We start from the raw sequence: 18,946 nt of genomic DNA, 5'->3' as shown, positions 1-18,946 counted from the left end.
AATCTAAAACATGCCTGAATCCGAGACACAAACTTCACTTGCTGGGGCCCTCCTTTGTACCATGGCCCCAGCCCCGTAGCATTGGGGTTCCCTCTGAGCCACCTGTCCTTTCTACCTGTCTTCAGCTTAATCAGGGTCAAAAGTAGTTTAGGGCTTCCCCACCCAGAGATGATGTAGTGGGGCAGTCCTCAGGGCTGCTCACCTGTGGGGGCCTTCATCGGGGGTCAGAGGGTAGAGGCAAGGGTGGAGGGGCCAGGCCAGGCCCAGCTGAGCCGGGCTTGGGGCAGCTGGTGCTAATCTGGGCTTTGGACACAAACCCAGAGGTCAAGATGGCCGGAGAACGACTGACCCTTCTGTCAACCCTAGGGCCTCACAGGTCCCCTCCCTGGTTCGCTAGCCCTCTTGTTCTCAGTCCCAGGGTTTCCTGGTTGGATGGAGAGTAGCCCTGGGCCAGCTTCCCTTCCTTCTCTCTGAGCACATCCTGGCCCAGCAGCCTCAGCTCTCAGGCCACCCTAGCAGACCCCTAAGATGTGGACTCAAGAGCCAGAGGTGTAAGGGAGCTGGATCTCTGGAGGAGGAATAGGGCATTTTGCCCTTGGCAAGTCCTCTGCACCCCACCTGCCACGGGGCCCAGCACCTGGGTTTGTTTTCCCCTAGGCCTGAACAACTGCCCTCCAATCAGGCCCAGGCTAGATAAGATAAAGTATCTGGCGCCAGCTCAGGCCACTCCTGGGAATCCTGCACCCCACTGGCTGAGGGCGGAAAGATCAAAGCCTAGTCTTCACATTCCCAATGGGCCCCAGCCAGGATTCACACTTTCAGCCCTCCTGGAGTTAGAGGGAGGCTCAGAGCCCTCAGCAGGTAGGTCTGGGCTCGCACCTCCCTGGATATGTCTGGATGGAGCCTGTGCATGTCGGTGGAGGCCTGGTTAAAGCTGCCCCCCTCCCACTGTCGGGCTTGGGGTCCCAGGGAGCCGTGGACCACCCTCTCCCTCCAGCCCTACCTCCTCAGCCAGAGGCCATGCTGGGAACACCTGTTCACCATTTCTCAAGGCCAGGAGGCCAGAGCTCTAAAGGAACACACAGAGCCGAGGGGGTTTGGAGAGACCAGTTGAATTTCCGATGGGGTTTCCTTATAATTACAATGGTGGTGCCTGGCTCAGTGCTGGGCAGGGGCTGGCCAAACCCTACCCCCACCTGCCCAGCGTTCTGGGGTGGAAGTAGAAACAAAAGAGTTTAAGGCCGAGGCCACTGCTATGTCCTGGATGCAACAACCTGGAAAATCATGGGAATCAGGAAACAAGTATCCCTCTAAACTCTGCAATACTGCACTCTTAAATCAAATGACAAAAATAAGATGCTCAACCCACAGCTCTCAGGATGATGTGCTTGCTGAATTCTGAGTCCTTGATCAACCCCAGACCCACTCACCACTTGGGGTCATGATGTCTCACCTGGTCCCGCAATTCTTGCTGGGTGCAGGTCCCTGTGATGTCCCAGGTGGGGTGGCAAGGGGACACCTGACAGGCTGAGGCACTCAGGAGGAGGACAGAGTCTGCTTTTTGATTGGGGTAGGACAGAAAAACATTCCCTTTCTCTGCGGTAAGGGAAGAACACAGTTCTCTAGAAAAATCAGATTTGCCAAGGGGGAGATGCTGGTGCTGATTTGCATGTCATTCGTGGGTAAGTGGGAGAAAGGAGGGAGTTAGATCGGGGTGTGGGCCCAGCGCGCCGGCTTTCCTGGGTTGCCGGGGCAGGCCCTCAGAGGTTGCTGAAGAGTTCGTTTTTCTTGCTCCAGTCCATCTGCGGGGCCCGTTTGTTGCTGCGCTTCTGGTGGGCCCTCTCTTTGGCCACGGCCAGGGAGATGTTGAAGTCTGGGATGGGGTCGGAGGAGGAGGAGGTAGACGAGGGTACAGTGGAGTCTTGCTTCTTGGGGCTGTCTTGGGAATTCAGCTGTGAAGAGCAGGGGAGGCAGAGAGCGGGAGTCAGTGCCTGACGAGGCTTCCTGGTCCTCGGCCTGGGTGAGGTGGCGCCCTTGGGCCAGTGCCCAGGGAAGTTGGGTCACAAGAGTAGAATGTGGCTCAGCATGTGACCTCTAAGGCAGGCTGGTGCGTGCCAGGAACGAGTATGGCCTGGGAGTGGGCTTCTAGTAAGCCGGTGCCACCCCCACCCCCCACCCGCCCAGCCACCTACCTCCTCGCTGCTGTCACTGGAGGTGGATCTTGCCAGGGCTGGCCTGGGGTTCTCGGATGCCACCTCGGCCAGGGCTTCATAACTGTTCTCCTGGCAGAGGGAGGACAGGTGTGGGTGGGTGGGGGATGGGGTGGTGAAGTCCTGAACAAGAAAGGGGAGTTCCCGGGGAAGATAGGTTCCTCAGCCTGAGAAGTTCCACTTGAGCCCTCGCCATCCACCCCACAGCCCCACTGCCTGAGCCTGCCAGGGGCCCTCAGGGGATTTACATTTTCACATTCCTCCAAGGATCAGAGGCAGCCTGGTTGGGGTGGGGGGGAGCATCTGGGATCAGCTGAATTGCCCACTCCCCAGTCCTCCCAAGAAGGTACTCAGGACGGATTTGCCTTTTGGGCCAGTGGGGCTTTCTGGAGCGTGGGGACACTGGGGGCCTCCTTATTTGGCATGGGGAACACCTGTGATGCTCCCTGAATCTCCTGTGGCCCCCCCCCCCGACCGTTTACTTGGACTTGACCCCAGGAATCTTGAAACCATAACCCCAAAGCAGCCATGAACGGCTTTGAAAGCATAAGGTGGATGACAGCTCTAGACCCACAGATGGAGCCACAGGAGGTTCAGGTGGCCCACGGCCGCTCCCCTTCCTTTGTGCCCCAGCAGGAGCCCCTGGGGGAAGGGAAGCCTTTGAACAAACACTGCAGATAGCTCCGCTCTGTGGTCCAGCTCCAAGTCGGCCTGTCTCAGAGTGAAGGCCTTGGCCAGGGCTTCAGCTTGGCGCTCAGCCCCTGCCTGGGTTCCTGTGGCCTCAGCTAGCACCGGCCCCGCCATCTCTTCCCCAGCCTCCACTGCCTTCCCGTCCCTTCTGCCCGGGGAGGAGGGGTAGAGGGGCTTTGTTCTTCCAACCCAGACTGGAAGTAGCAGCGGCCGGGCAGCATGCGGCCAGACACTGAGGCTCTGTTCTTGGGGGGAAGAATGGCCTCCTCTGTGCGTGGGGAGTTGGAGGTGGGGCTTGTCACCCAGGATGGCGGGCTGCAGAGGGGCGTGCCAGGCCTCTCCGTCTGGAAGGCCCTGGTCCTAGGCAAGGGCCGAGGCTACACCAGCAGTGGTATGGCTTGGAGCTCCTGAGCCTGACACCTGTCCTCCCAACCACACCACCTTCCACCCTTCTCCCGCAGCCCCGGACTGAGAGCCAGAGAAGCAGTTAGGGGTCTGCTTTTACCTTCTGGATCTCCCCATTGGTAAAGGGCTCCGGCAAGGGACCTAGTGAAGGAAAAAAACAGAGATGAGTCCGGAAGCTCTGGGAAATGTGGATGGGCTGGAGCACGGAGACGTGAGCAATGGGAGCTGGGCAGATAACTAGATCTTGTGCCTTGGGACAGTGTTTAAAAGTCTCCTGACTGCAACTCACTGTTAAGTACAGTTGACATTTTGACACCCCAGCAGCACACACAGAGACTGTGAGTGTAACACAAGTTTCACAAAACAGCTTGTCCTTACTACATCCCCCAAACCTTACGCTTATTACGTCGCAATGCTCTGATATTTTCTATTCAATTTCATGAAGAAATGTGCTAGGCTCTGCCTACTAAATTAATGTCCTGGACCACTGATGGGCAAGGAGCTGGTGGAGAAGAGCCCAGTGCTAGATGGGGATGAAATTCCCGGCTGGCTGCCTAAGGATCACCAGAGAAGCTTATTAGAAATAGATTCCCGGGCCTTGGCAGCAGAGCTTCTGACTCCGTGGGCCTGGGGCAGGACTAGGAATCAGTGTTTTCCAAATGCTTCCTAGGTGATGGTGGTGTCACCAGGAATAGAACCACGTCCAGGTTGTGGGAAATCATCCCAACTCATACTTACCAGTGTGGAGATGAGGGGATGGGGGCTCAGGGCAGGGTTCCGGGTGTGCCCCCCACCCAGCAAAAATGGGAACCCTGGTGGTGACCGGAGAGGTCGGAGGGAGAGAACCCTGGCCTGGGGTCACCCTTGCTGGGCTCACTCAGGGTAGAGGCCCCATGTGGCTGCAAGGGGGCTGCCTCATCTCCAGGGACTGGTCAGCCTGGGTGGACTTCTTCTGAACTCTTAGCTTAACCTTTCCCCTTGCCCTGCACTGGAGGCCCGAGCAGTCAGGTATACCCGACTCTCACCTTTTCCTCCCTTCCAACATCCTCACCAGACCATGGGCTGCGGAGACATAGGGACACTCACTTTCCCACTGCCCCCAAGCCAGCCTCTTCCCTGTGCGCTCCAGACTGTTTCATAGTGATCAGGGTGAGCCCTGGGGTGGGACACCCCCAGTTACATCTAGTTGGGGGGACTGGGTAGAAGACACCACCCTGAAGAAACCAGGAGGGACACTAGAGAGAGCTGCCCTGGCCTCTCCCTGTGCAGGCCCTCTGGCCAGAGGCTGCAATCACCCTAGTTCCCAGGGCCCTTCCCACCCCAAGAGGGAAGAATGTGAAGGCTGATGACTTGGGGTTGAGGGGAGAAGGATGCTGGAGGAGGCGGGAAAGGTATCTGAGGAGATGAGTGGAATCCAGATCTCTGCTGTGTCTTCCACATGTCATGTCCCCAAAAGCAAGGCTGGTTCCCTGGGCCTCAGTTTCCCCCTCACTAAGGAAGGGGATTATCTGAGTTACCTGGTCTCCATGAATTTGGGAGACAAGGGTAAGGTGACACCCCACCTCTCACGCCCAGTGTCTGCTAGGGACTTCCAACTGACCCATCCTGCCTTCTAGGAACCCCTAGCACCCTAGATTGGGCTAGATGCGGACTGGGCCTCCCCATTGGGTCCCTCCAGCTAGGGATCCAAGCCTGTGGCAGGACCTTTGTATGGGCCCCCAAACACACAAATATAACCCTGACACGAGGGAGGCCCCACCCACTGCAAAATCCAAAGAGGTTCCATCCCCCAACCCCCGCTCTGCAGCCACCTTCCCAGGGAGCAAGTCCCGACCAGACCAGTGAGCTGAGCTGCCTAACTCCTTGCCTTGGTCTAGCAGCCCCGCCCCCTTTGGCTTGGACTCACGCAAGGGGAAGTGCCAGGCTTGGCAGGGTGATGGTGGGGGATGGGGAGGGCAGGGGCCCAGGGACCGAGGGGGGACCCACTGCTCTCTAGAGCCAGCAAGCCTGGGTTTCCAAGACAACCTGAGAGAAGGGAGGGGAGGCACTGGGCCCCTGTCATTGGACTCTGATCTGACCAAGCAAAGGCTGGAGGCCTCCCCAGAGTTAACCCTTTCCTTAATCCCAGCACTGCCCTGAGAACAGGCTGGGGGCGGAGGGATTGGAAGCTCAGGCCTCCCTGTGTTGTTGCAGCTTTGGCCCAGGAAGCAGCAGCTCATCCCTTCTTGCCAGCCCTCAGGCCAGCCTACCACTGTCATATGCCATCCTCAGAAACCCACTGCCAGTCCCACTATCTCTCCCAACCCACACCCCTGGGCCTCCCCCGAAGGACGTGGGGGTGCACTGAAGCAGGAAGCTGTCCATCCCTCACTTGGGACACAGTCAAGTCTAGAACCTTAGCCAACACCCCTGACGTAGGGGCCTCGGCCTCGCCAATCAGCTCACCGGTCAGGTGCTCCTGAGATGGGATCACTTTGCATTTCTTGAAGAACTCGTCGGTCTCCTTGTCCACCACCAGCAGCTTCGTCTCGTCCCCACCAGCTTTGATGGCAGATACCACGTCCCCGTGCTGCTTGCCCTCCATACAGACCCCGTTCACCTGTGAGTGGGGGTAGAGTTACCGGCACAGATCTCAGTTCTGGGGGGGGTAGGGTGAGGAGATGCAAGTGGTCTTCATTCTCGGCCAGTTGGCAATCTGGGGACACTGAGCCCCGCTGGCCTGGAGAGGCCACGTGGTCCTCCCACTTGACAGTCAGACTGGAGGCAGGACACGTGGGAAAAGCCAAAGTAAATATTCAGATGAGACTAAACAAACACAGCTGTGACCAGAGAGATGGGAAAGGTTTGGGAGGCTGGGTTGGGCCCCAGCTTTTCTGTGTACTTGTCGACTTGTCTCTCTGGGCCTTGGTTTGCTCACATGTAAAGTGAGAAGTCTGGGGAGAGCTGATCTTCCAGCTCTAAGGTTCTAAGACTGAGATTCTGGGACCTGCCCAAGGCATTTGGGTCACGTTTCCTCCTGTTGAGCACAGCACACGTGCCTAACAGCCCACTTGGGAAGAGGATTTCATCCGCCCATCGCCGTCCCTATGCCTGGCCTTGAGGACTCAGGCAGCAGGAAACTAGGGGTGGCCCCAGATAGCTACCTGGATAGACAGGTGAATCAGGGGCTGCGCTCGGTGAAGAAGAGCCCAGGGGAGGTGGGGAATGAGAGACGTCAGTCCTTCCACCCACCCACTCACCACCTTTCCACCTCCCCTCCCGCCCGCCTGCCCGCCTCTGTGGGCTGCCTGGGCCCCAGGGGCTAACCAAGGAGCAGAAGGTGTGATGGCTGCCTGGAGGTGCTCATCCGTGTGGAGGAACCAGGAGGAAGAACCTGGGAAGAAGGCAGGAAGCATTACCTCCACGATGCGATCCTGGGCCTGGAGCCCCGAAGCTTCGGCCGGTGAGTCTGGGTCCACTGACCGGATGAACTGGCCTGGCTTGGACTTGTCACTGTGCAGGTTGAAGCCATAGCCATTGGTGCCCCTCTTCATGGTGCAGAGCCGAGGCCGAAGCTCACGCTGTGGGGATAAAGGTCCATGTCATTCCAGTGTCCTGGGTCCTACTCTCCCTGCCCTGTGCCTGACCCCACGTCCCCATCAAGGAAGAGCTGTCAGTAAGGCAAGTTTGCTTAGAGTCTACACAGCAATGTGAGAGAATGCTGGCCTGGGACTCAGACCTGCCTATAGAGACCTGACGTTGCAGCAAACTGCCTAGGTGACCCCAGGCAACATGGCCCCTGTCCAAGCCTCAGTTTCCTCTTCTGGCAAATGAGGGGTGAACCAGATTAGCTCAAGTCCCCCTTTTGACTGTCTAAGGTTAATCATGTTATTTTGATTGCTACCTTGTCCCTCCTACCAAAAGTTCAGTCTGGCCCTCCTGAGTGTGTGGGGGGGTAAGTAGCACCCCTGCCAGTTTGGCTGGGTACCTGAGACGTGTGACAGGGGACCCCAGACCCTGTACCTCATTGTCTGCAACAGGGAGGCAGAGGCAGGTGTTTACTGAAAGCTGGCGGCATGTTTACAGTAAAGCCCTTCCTCACCCACACGGCTCCTGTCTCCCCCACCACGACAAGTGACCCAGTCAAAGGGAGCTGGGGGCCGGGGGTGGGGAGGGACAATGACCACAGACCGGGGGTGGCACAGCCAGGGTCCCTGGACAAGACAAGGACATCCCACTGGCAGCACCAAGACTGGCCTAGCTGAGGGCAAAGGCAGCAACAGAACCCCAGAGATCCTGTTGGTCCCCCAAGAAGCCTGAATTGGGGGCGGGAGCTGGGCTAAAGGGAGCCCAGTGTGGCTGCAGTGGTGGCCTAGACAAGGTGACCTATTGAAAAGGCACAAGCAGATTTCTCGTGAGCACTCAGACACTTAGCTGAACGTGTTTTTACCAAATGTTTGCTCCAACTTGGCAGCTGAGCTTAGAAGCTGCAGGCCTGGGACACGTGGACAGGATGGAGGGAGGACGTGTGAGCGGGCAAACTGAAGCCTTGAGCAGAAGCCCAAGCACCAAGACTGACTTGGGGTCCCTCTCCCCCTCCTCCGAGGCCTGGGGCAGGGCCGCAGCAAATAGCTTGCACGTGCTGGGTTACCCCTGGACCCCAGACAATGAGCAACGGCTGGAGTCAAGGCCCGGCCCAGGTTCCAGCTCCCCCACTGTGACCTGGGGCAGTAAATTCCTTCTCAAGAGCCTCAGGTGCCTTATTTATAGACCATTCTTAGTGCCACCTGCCTCCCAGAGTTGCGGTGAGGCAGTGAGGTAATTAACATAGAGAACACTTGACAATTGTAAAAACCCCGTGCATATGTAGACTTTCTCACTGTTGTGCATACTAATGAACAGTCAGGGGAAAGTGAGAAGTGAGATTCTGGGGGCTTGGGTGGGGTGCCAGGTTGCTCTGAATTCCCAGTCCCCAGCTGGGAGTGGAGAAGGCAGGGATGGGTGGGGAAGGAGAGAAGGGTTTACAGGTCACCTGCCCCAACTTGCCAGCCCAGGAGGAGGTGCCATCTGCAGGGAGACTCAGTCCCCACCCCTCCACTCTCGGGGGTGGTCAGAGGGTGACTTTGCCTTCCTTTAAGCGCAGGGGCAGATCTTTCTGTTTCAGGATGTTGATGAGGAGTGTGGAGAGGCCAAGACAGGAAGGAGGGGTGACGGTTGGGCCTGTGGGTGCCCTCATCTGGGCTGGAGGCCCCAGGCACACCCTTTTCCCAAGTTCTCCTCATCTCTCTCCTTTTCCTCCCTGCAGAGCCCACACCAGCAGGCCCGGGGGATGCCGGGGGATGCCTGCTTATCCGGGCCAGCCACAGCCGTGTGGGATCTTGTTCCTGGGAGAGAGTGAGGCTCTTCTCCCCTCAAGCTAATCCCTTCACAAAGCTGCCAGCCTGGCCCTCTGAAGCCCAAGCTGAAGCGAGCAGGAACAGGTCTGACCAGCTGCCACCACCAGGGCAGGCTCAGCTTTCTGCCCCAACCAGGCTGAGCTCCAGTGGGCCTGAGAAAGTGGGGAGGGTGAATCCCGGGGAAGGAAGGGGGGAGCTCTGAGGTCTCTGCTTCTTCCCGCTTCCCCTCACTCCAAAGAGCCTTCCCATAGCAACCTGGTTGGGCCTGGTCACTTCCCGCCCCCATCTTCAAGATGTGGAAACTGAGACTCAATATGTTATGCGCACTGCCTGATGTCACACAGCTTCCAGTGGAGGAGGAACCGGAACCCACCCTGTCTCTGACTTGGCCCTTAAGACCAAGTCCAGACTGGGAGGGGGCCCACTTGGAGCTGAGGCCTCAGCAGGAGTCACAAACACTAGAGTGGCTCTCCCTGAGGTACTTGCAGTCTCTGTGGGGAGGTGCTTGGGAGCTGATGAAACCACAGCCTTCCTTCCGGGGGCTCAAAAGGCCTCTTGCAGCCAGAGCTACAGCCCGAGCGTGGCACAGGCGACAAGCAAAGAGCAGGCCTGGGCTGCTCTCCTGGGTGGCAGAGCTGCCCTGGCGGCCCCGTGATGCCCATCTCCAGGTCTCCGTGCTGCACGCGTCCCTTACTGAACCTCAGCACGTCTCACCCCAGGACTATGAGCCTGGTGACCTGTCATTACAGCTGGAAGGCCTGCTTTCAGTCTCGTTCCCCTCTGCCAGCAGCAAGCCATGAGGGTGGGGAAAATGTGGGACCCAGCCCGAGGGGCTCAGGGCCCTGCTGCTTCCTTCCCCCTGCAATGGGACCTGGTCCACTGCCCGCTGGGGCTGGGGCTGGGCAGGCAGACCGGAAGCCCCAGGGAGTGTTTTGAAGTATTCAGATACCTATAGATCCCCATCTAGCTCCCTCCTTTCCAAGACCCTGGAGACTCCCCCCTTCCCACAGTAAGGGGTGGGGGCTTCCCATTCTTTCAGGGAGACCAGCCTTGTTCCTCCCTCCCCTGCCCCCAGCTGTCTCCAGGAGGTGTCATTCCAGCTGCTAACTCAGCTCTTCTCATCCTGGGTGGAGGCTGGTGCTGACAGGAGTCCCTGGGGGCAGTCTCCCTGGGGACCTGTGGGGCTGGCCCAGCACTGAGAAGAAGATGGGGAGGGGTCGGGCACTTAGTCTGAGCTTGACCACCATTGCTCCTGGGCCTGTACCCCCAGAGCTGGGACAGGGCCTGGTGTAGCCCCCTGGAGTTCAGGAGGAGCCTCCCGCCATGGTGCTAGAGCGGTCCAGAGCTGGGGCGGGGGTGTGTGTGACTTCAAGAGGACCATGTTCCCAGAGTGTTCAGAGCCTCAGGTGGGACTCCCAGTGATAACAGCTCCCAAGTGAAAATCAGGATCTGCTCAGTGAGGAGACTGGCAGAGACTCGAAAGCCAGAGGAAGGAACATGAGGGAATGGCGGCCAATGGGCAGGGGCGGCTGGGAGCTGGATGGGTCTGAGTGTCTCACTTCGAGAAAATGCCAGACGCACTTTCTGGAAAAGACCCTGCCAGGAGAGCTGCCCCCAGACTCTCATGGGGCCTTCTCCCACTCTCAGGTTCTCCGGCTGTTCCAAATCCTATCCCAGAACTGATGTGGCTGCCCCCCTCCATTCCTTCCTCTCCCCCAGGGAGTCCAGCTCCACCCCAAGTGGCCGCCCAGTCACCTCCACCCACGCAGCCCAGGGAGCGGATGGCGGGCACGGAATTCAATAGGCACCACCAGCAACCACCTGGAAAGCTGGGGAAAGTCGATACCATAATCCCAGTGACTGTCTCTGGGGAACAGGCCCAGGGCCGCTCCCTGCTCCTCCTCAGGGAGGGCAGCTGGAGGTGCCAACGCCCCACTGGGCCTGGCCCCTCCCTGGCCAGTGCCATGGTGAGGAGCCTACAGAGAACAGCCTGGAGGCTTCCCGTAAAGGGCAGGCAGGAGGAGGCGGAGACCACCCGGGTGGCTGGGGGAACAATAGAAGTGACCTCACCCCCCCCAAACTGCCCTTCCCCCAGCCCAGCCCCAGCTAAGGGTTCTTGTTTATGCACCTATGAATGGTTCCCTGCTGCACTGTACAGGGAAATCAGCCTCAATAACGGGGTGAACAGGAAGGAGATGGGAGAGGTAGGGAGAAGGGGCCCTGGCAGCTCCGGTGGGGTGGGGGAGGGGGTAGGCTTGGGGTAAGGATCCACGCCGGCTCTGGGAGGCAGCTTAGTCCGTTCCACGAGACTCTGGAGACACAGGCTTGGGTCTGGTGCCAGCTCTTCAAGGAAGCCAGGATGGAGAGCTGGCCCAGCCTGGGGTGACGTGTGACAGGGCAACGTGGGGGTATTGTCCTTAGGGCAGGCTGGGAAGTGACCAGGAGCTCAGACCACTAGCCATGATCCACACCTCTAGACTGAAGGGATGCTCTCCTCCCTCACCCAGGGGACGTAGTGCCTATGCCTTATGGCCCTGATGTGGTTCCATTTCACAGAACCCTCCCCCCCCCCAGGTCTGTGCAGGCTGAGGAAAGTTAGACACCTCCATTTGCAAAAAGGGAGCTGCTCCTAGTCCCTGATCTTGGACTTCCTGTTTCTCAGTGGAAAGGCACTTTGCTGGAGCCCAGCAGGGTAGGATCCAGGAAGGAGACATAAGCTAAAGTGGGGGCTGCTTCTTCAACACCCCCAAGCAGGAGCCCTGAGCCAGATCCCCCCTCTGGGTCTTTTCTCCTGGTGCTGTCCAGAGACGCACCTGAGGGAGTTTGGCTCAGGTCTCCCCAGGGCTGGGCAAGGCTGGGATGGAGCAGGCTGGTACGTGGGCTGCTGCCTGGCTGGACACCGTCCAGGCTGGCCACCCCCTGCTTGCCTGCCCAGCAAGCACTCTACCATCAGTCCTCATCCCTCACCCACCTCCCAGAGGTGCTGGATTTAACTCCTGTGGGCTGTCCCAAGAGGCTACTTGTAAGGACCTTCAGAGAGCTTGTGAAATTGGGGCTCTACTGAAATAACAAATAGCAGCTACTGTTTACTGAGCAGTTACTATGTGCCAGGCACTGCACTAGGGCTTTATGTGTATTTTCTCATTAAAACACAATTACAACCCTGTGAGGAAGGTATTATTGCCCTCATTTCACAGATGAAGAAACTGAGCTTCAAACAGAGCACATAAATGGCTCAGCTCATAGGAGAAGGCAGGCTCTTAACTTATATCTAGACCAGCGATCCAATAGAAATATAATGCCACAGGACACAGGTCCAAAATGGTGTCACTCGTGCTAATAGCCCATGATACCAAACCTAGATTCAACACCTTATCTAACTGTAGTTTCAACCTCTCCAAGAAATATAATCTTAATCAACCAGTCTAGAATTTTCTGGTCAAGCACCAGTAAGGTAATCGGTCACCTGGGCCCTCTCCATCCCTCCCATAGAAAGAAGCAATCTATATCAGAAAAACCCTTCCCAAAGATGTCAGGCCCCAAAATAGTCTTTTGTTTGATCAATAGCTCCCTTGCTCCCCCTTCTTCCCATGAAAACCTTCCATTTTGTACAACACTTCGGAGCTCCCGTCTAGTTGCTAGATGAGATGCTGCCCAATTTATGAATCACTTAGTAAAGCCAATTTGATCGTCAAAGTTACTTGGTTGAATTTTGTTTTTTAACACAGGTAATTAAAAGTTTTCTAGCAGCCACATTAAAGGGTAAAAAGAAACAGGAGAAATTAATTGTAATAGCTTATTTTACACAATGTATCCAAAATATTATCATTTCAACATGTAATCCATTTAAAAAGTTATTAGGGGACTATTTTACATCTTTTTATTTGTACTAGGTCTTCAAAATCTGGTGTGCATTCAACTCGTACAGCATATCTCAGTTTGGACTTGTGCACATTTCAGGTACTAAGAGCCACACGTGGCTAGTGGCTGTGGCAATGGCCTGAGTAGATCCTAGAGGTCTTACTCTCAACCCTTAGGCTGTCAGCGCCAAACACTCTTCTAAATCCCCACCCGTGACCTTCGAACAGGGCACAGGGAGAGGCCGGAGCTCAATCACACAGCAGAGAGCAGCACTCGAACCTGGACCACAGGGAATCTGTATCACTTACCCTGTTCCAGGGCACAGAACCCTAAACATTGTCTAGGGGTCTGGGGACTTGGTGAGCTGTTCTAACCCCTAGGGATGGCGAATGCAAGGCCAGGGCCAACAGTCAAGGTCAGCCTCCAGATAGGCCCTTTGTGCTCCTGGGTAGCCCAGAGACAGCAAGGGCGGGTTCTCAGGACCCGAGGGTGGAGGCAGAGCCTTGGTCACTAGACTCCCCACCCAGCCCATCACAGGAGAAGGGATAGGCCGGGAGCCTGCCTCCTCAGGTGCTTGGAGGATGCCACTGGGAACAGGAGCACCTGGGAGTCCTGGCCCAAAGGGCTCAGCTACCGGGACCTTTTCAGGGAGATGGTTCAAGCAGCCTGAACTGATGTCACTCTGATGGGCAGCGACACCCAGCTGGAGAGTCAGGCCCCTGAGCACAATCCAACTGTGTGGCCACATGGATGTGCAAACAGACACTGGAGTCAGAGTGAGCTAGGTTCCAAGACACAGCCCTGAAGGTAAGAACCAGGGGCTATATTCTAGGGGAGAAAGAGACCCCATACATGGCCTAAGAGGAGGGACCAACACACATGAGAGCACACACCCTGTCCATTTCAAATCCAACATCCTGTTGCTCAAACCCTGTTCTGTTCCCCCAGAAATGGGAAAGAGGTTGGGAGGCTGCCAGCTCATGGTGCCCACCTACCCACCTTGTTACCTGGGGTGCCTATACCATCTTTGCCTCTGGAATCAGGGTCAGGTCTGGCAGAACTCACACCAAGGTGGGCACTTACCCCAGCCCCCCGTCATCTCATCGAATCCCCCCACCGACCATGCAGGATGGGTGCTTTTGTCCCCATTTCACAGAGGTAGAAGCTGAGGCTTGCAGGGAACAATGAACAACTAGGGGCCCAGAGCCAGCCAGTTGACAGAGCTGGGATTCACATGTTGATCTGGCTCACTCCTAATTTTAAAATGGAAGCTGCTCATAGGCAAGAAAAAGGAGTGGGTAGGTTCTGTCTGGAATTCCGATCTCTGGGTGTGCTTGAGTCGTAATGAGGCCCAGGTGTGCTGGACTGAGATGATGTAGGACAAAGGTCCTGGGTGGCTATCATGCATTCATTTCAAAAATGTGACTGAGCCCCTCCCTACTCTGTGCCAGGCACAGTGCTGGGGATATAAACACAAATCAGCCACTGTGGTTGCCCTGGGAACTCACCATGCAGCGATGGAGATCATAAAGAGATGATTCAAATACTGTGTGTTCAGAGCAATAAAAGATGTAAGGACAGGGAGCAGGAGGCGGCGGCGAGGAAAGGCTCCTTGGGAGGTGAGAGGTCTTGGAGAGAGTGCGCAGTGGGGGGGGGGGGGGGCTGAAAGGTTCCCAGGCTGAGGGAGGTCAGGAAGGGAGGGTCAAGGACTGAATGAATACGGTGTGTTAGAGGAGAATTTGGACCCTCGGTGTGGTGGGGTAGACACAAGGGGGAGGTGGGGCGAGTAGGCTGCCAGAGTGAAGGGCTGTGGAATAGATGGTTATTCAACAATAGCGAGCCCTGATTGAGCATGTCCTGAGTGCCAGGCGTGGTCACAGCTGCACCTGCCTAAGGAGGGAGGCAGATCCAGTGCTACTTGCCCCATGGATAGGTGTGTAACAATCACTGTGAAATATTTAGTTCAAATACCGGGCACTTACTGAGTACCAGACCCTGAGCTCTGCAGACAGCCTCGCGTAATCCCGATAAACCCACCAGGCAGCTGCTATGGCCCCCAACTTACACAAGAGGAAATGGAGGCTTAGAGAAGTTAAGGAACTTGGCTTGAGGTGGCCCAGCGAGTACAGCTGAGCTGGCTTAGGCCTGCCCAGCCACCACTGTGGGCCCATGTGCCAAGCACCAAGCTCAAGGGTTAGATCCCATCCTGTGACTGTGAGGTTATGAGCCAGGGTGCTGCTGCTCCCCTCTCCCCATGGGTGTGGGGGTGGGGAAGCCATCGACAAAGGTGGGCAGAGCGGAAGCACACCTCCTCTTCCTCCTAGACCAGTACTACAGGCACCCCTCGCCCTCTGCCCTGGATCATCCTCCCAATGAGATGTCACCTGCCACCCACAATCTGCAGAGCACTTTCCCCCATACCACCTTTTTCACTTATGAGGACTAATGAAGATACCTTAACGGCACCCACTTTGCAAACAAATTCAGGCTACAACTAATTAGTAAACCTCGAAGTGCTCTTTACATAGGAGAGGCCTTTGAGGAAAAAAAATAACACGATATTACCATTGTTTTTGCAATGTCAAGGCAGGTCACCTGCCTGCCCAGATTTCGTGGCAATTTCCTACTAGAGGTTTAAGAGTACTGACTGGCTATGCATAACTCTAAAGGCTGGGGGGGGGGGGGCTGCACAGAGCTGGGATTCAAATGCCTGGACATAAAGGAACTCAATTCAGTATTCCCCAGGGGCATGAGTGCTTCTGTTATCTATAAAATTCTAGAGAAGGTAGGTATCACTGTATTCCAAAGTCCCCATTTTACATATGGGAGAACCAAGTCTCAAAGAAGTTCTGGGATTTGCTTGTTGACCTGAAACCCCAAGAGGCCTGGTGACTGTGTCCCTGGGCCAGGGGGACTGGGTAGGAGTGGTTCCACTCCCTTCTGCGGGCCTAACAAAGTACACACGAGTGCAGGTGTCACACCACCCCCTATGGGAATCTGATTCTGTGCTCATCCTTAGAGCAGGACGCCAAGCGTTGCTGTCCTTTCAGATGGCGGTGGCGCATGTGCTAGGTCTTCTACCACCCCCCAGGCCCTCTGGCACCCAGCAGCAGCAAAACCAAAAGGGCAATGGGAGGAGCTGAACATGATGCAATTGCTGGGGGAGGGGGTGTGCTACTTGTGTGAGTGCCAAAGTTCAAAAAAATAAAAGAATGGCAAATCAATGCCCTCAGCACAAAGTTCAAACTGTATTTCTGCCTGGGACCAACTCCCTAGTCTCTGACCCCTGGCAGGGATGCTTTGGCTCCTGCCCCACCCTTGCCAATGCCGGCTTGGCAATGGCAGGAAGTGGGAGCCTGCAGGCCCTGGCATTCCGGGCACTAGGAGCTCCGGCTGGACAGGGCTCCTAGTGACCTCACTTCCTTCACTTCCACCGAACCAGTTGGTCCTCTCGGGCTCCACCTTCTACCTTAATGCTAAACTGTACCCTTTCTCTGTCTAGGGGAGGCTCCTGCTGGCACCAGACACCTGCGCCACACACTGCCACCAGGTGGAGAGCTGCTGCAAGCCATGCAGGCCCTGCTCCCACAGTCTGCACCGAGACCTCCCCCTTCACTCTCTGGGGACAGGAGGCTCAGCACAACTTGTTTTGCCACTGCCCCTCCTGCAGTTGACCCAAACTGGGATCGTTTAGGGAAAAACCAAACATGGGCAAAAAGCAACCAGCCTGCTTGGCTGTCGGGGCACTGGAGGGAGGCAGATGATGCCAGGGCAAGACCACCTGCCCACAGCATGCTTCGCTGGCCCCTGCAGAGCTGCGTGCCACGGGACCACTCCCTCTCCTCCTTCCCCCTCAGCCACCTTTCTCCTCCTTCAAGATCCTCCCTCCCCGCCGATACAAGCTAGCGCTTACTCCTCACATTCCTGAGAACCATAAATCCTCCTGGGCGGCAGAGCCGCCGCCACCACCCCTGAGAGGCCTCTGCACCTCCTCCCCGCACCCCACCCCCCCACATCGCCCTAAGACGGTGGGGCTTCCTCTGTTTTCTCAGAAGTCACACCAGACTTCAGGAAAAGGATGAAGTCCAGCCGGGCTGCAGCTGAAGTTAAGGATACACACACCCGGGGGCTGGAGGGTAAAACCCTGCCTACGACCCCTGCCATCCCAGCGCCAGGGCTCCGCACAGAAAGGGAGTTGTTATTCCTCTAGCTTTTTGAAGTCGGGGCCGCACTCACTTTACCCCAGCTTCTGTTACCACCCACAGGGACCGTGGAGGAAGCTGGCAACTATGGGGCGGCTAGAAGTGGGAGAGCCGAGGAACCGGCCCGGAGAGGCTGGGATTAGAGGGTTGCGAAGAAACGAGAGCAGACACCACCAACAGAGCCGGGGAAACGGGGACTGGATTTCCCTGAGTCGCCCTCCCTTCCCTCACTTCCAAAGGCCAAGGGACAAGAGGTGCAGGTGGCAAAGAAGCTCAGAGTCCAAGCGAGTCTGGAGAGGGGGTGGGGGTCGTGGGACGCAGCCCCAAGCCTGTAACTGCCAGTGAGCCCGGTAGGCGGGCGGAAGCAGTCTCCCCCTCGAGGATCGAGTTTCAGAAAGACAAGGCGGGCGCGGGGCGCCTGGGTCTCTCCCCGATCCTTCCCTCCCACGCCGTTCCAGCCTCGCCGCCCGGCCCAGCCCGCACGTACCCGCTCGGAACGGCTCTTCTCGGCTTCACGCTGTTCCTGAGCGGCGGCCTGCGGCTCATTTTCGCCGCCAGCCTCCTGTGTCTCGGCGGCGGCCGGAGGCTCGGCCTGCGTGGGCCCTTCCTGGACGCGCAGCAACTCTTCCCGGACCTGGACGCCCAGCTTCTGCAGCCGCTCGTCGGTATCGGGATCGACCACCAGCAGACGCACCGCGTTGAGCGCCGCGCGGATGCGGCTCACCACTTGTTGATGCGTCTCCTTCTCCACGTTCTCCCCGTTCACCTCCACCAGCCGGTCTCCCGCCAGCAGCCCCGCCCTCTCGGCCGGCGAGCCGGGTTCTACCAGCCGGATGAACTGGCCCACCTTGCCCTTCTCCCCGTGCAGATGGAAGCCATAGCCGTTCGGACCCTTCTCCAGGCAGCAGAGCCGGGGCAGGGGTGCCCCGGCCGCCGCGTCAGAGCTCATCTCGCTCTACGATGGCTCAGCGGGGCTACGCAGGGTCCGGTATGGGTCCGAAGACTGCACGGTCCAGTCCTTTTCCCAGCCCTACGGACTGCAAGTCTGGAGGGAGCGAGGCCACAAATCTCCGCGCCGGCAGGACGAGCAGGTGTCCCGCGAGCGGCAGCAGTGAACTGCGAGGAGCCAACAAAATAACTCGTGGACCAATCCCCGTCCCGCGCGGCGTCTGAGCGTTCCAGAACCCGCCCCGGACCCTTATTTAGGAGGCGGGGCCGCGCCGAGGGTGTGGACCACCTCGGACCAATCAGGGACCACGAGCAGGGGGAGCTGTGGCCGGGTGAACGACTCCGGCCAATGGGAACGCGCAGGGGCGGTGCCCTGGGCTCGGCCTGGCGCCCCACGGCGGGAGAAGAAAGGGCTCAGGAAGTGGAAGTGTTTGTTACCAAGTGGCCGGAGTTGAGGCGGGGGGCGGGGCGAGTTCCAGGCTCTGGGTAGACTGGCCCGCTGGCTGGGTTCTGATTTTCCCCCACTAGTGGCGGGAATTGAGGAGAGCCAACCCGTGGGTAAAGGACCCTAAAGTTTCAACAGCCTTTAGCCAAAACCTTGTGTGCAGCCCCAATGCGGGAGTGGAGGGGCGAACGTTGCCGGGGAAACCGCTACGAGGGGAAACCGCTGGGGCTACGAGGTTCCAGCGGTCTTAAGAATAACACTGAGGTCTACCTCGGACCCAACAGAGTTGTTTGAATAACAACATTTTCCCGTTTGTGGAGTCATTTTGTGCTGTCTCAGGACCTGCTTATGGGGGGAGGGAGCGTGCTCTGATCCTCACTGGGACAGTGTGAAGGCTCCGCAGAGAGCAGCAGAATTTGCAGGGTGTGCCCACTGAAGACAGGCCACCTAGGGCAATGGCCTGGGCATTGGCGTCAGCGTCTGGCTAGGGAGTTGGGGTGGGGAGAGGCAGAACAGAGTCAGGTAACCAATCTCTGCATAGTCTACAGGGAAAAGAGCCCAGGCTTCCTTCAATAGAAAAAGAAAAAAAAAAAAATGATTAGGACCTTAAGATAAGCCTTTAAGCTCCTTCCAGATGAAAGGCTGGTCACAGAGTCTGGGGGGCAGTCTGTTAAGGGTGAGGTGACCAGTTGGGAACACTAAAGGATGCAGATCAAATGATTTGGCAGTCAGTGACAGTGGCTCCAACATGCACTACCAATCCTTTCAACATGATCCCCCGCCCCATGCGCATCTCAAAGAAGCAGTGGA

At 57.3% G+C, this 18,946-nt stretch overlaps 1 protein-coding gene across 1 annotated transcript; it reads right to left on the bottom strand.

The window, feature by feature from the left end:
* Positions 1-1,096: 1,096 nt before the first annotated feature.
* Positions 1,097-18,812, bottom strand: NHERF1 (NHERF family PDZ scaffold protein 1). The gene is made up of 6 exons (XM_019745511.3): positions 17,231-18,812; positions 6,704-6,865; positions 5,751-5,904; positions 3,406-3,446; positions 2,193-2,282; positions 1,097-1,952 (listed from the first exon to the last, which is right to left on the bottom strand). Exons 1-6 carry the CDS (start codon positions 17,690-17,692, stop codon positions 1,761-1,763), a joined length of 1,101 nt encoding a protein of 366 aa, XP_019601070.3. The 5' UTR covers positions 17,693-18,812; the 3' UTR covers positions 1,097-1,760.
* Positions 18,813-18,946: the final 134 nt, after the last annotated feature.

Source organism: Rhinolophus sinicus, chromosome 12 (genome assembly GCF_057876585.1).
Source record: "Rhinolophus sinicus isolate RSI-liver-muscle chromosome 12, RSI-T2T, whole genome shotgun sequence".
In the NCBI taxonomy this organism is placed as follows: domain Eukaryota; kingdom Metazoa; phylum Chordata; class Mammalia; order Chiroptera; family Rhinolophidae; genus Rhinolophus; species Rhinolophus sinicus.
This window is presented reverse-complemented; position numbering and strand designations above follow the sequence as displayed.

Bases quoted from the DNA above. Each gene is read 5' to 3' on its own strand.
- NHERF1 (XM_019745511.3), bottom strand. From the start codon at position 17,692: ATGAGCTCTGACGCGGCGGCCGGGGCACCCCTGCCCCGGCTCTGCTGC. The intron at 5,905-6,703 runs GTAATGCTTCCT...CCCCACTCACAG, and splicing joins CCCAGGATCGCATCGTGGAG to GTGAACGGGGTCTGTATGGA. The intron at 1,953-2,192 runs GTAGGTGGCTGG...TGCTCTTCACAG, and splicing joins CCAGTGACAGCAGCGAGGAG to CTGAATTCCCAAGACAGCCC.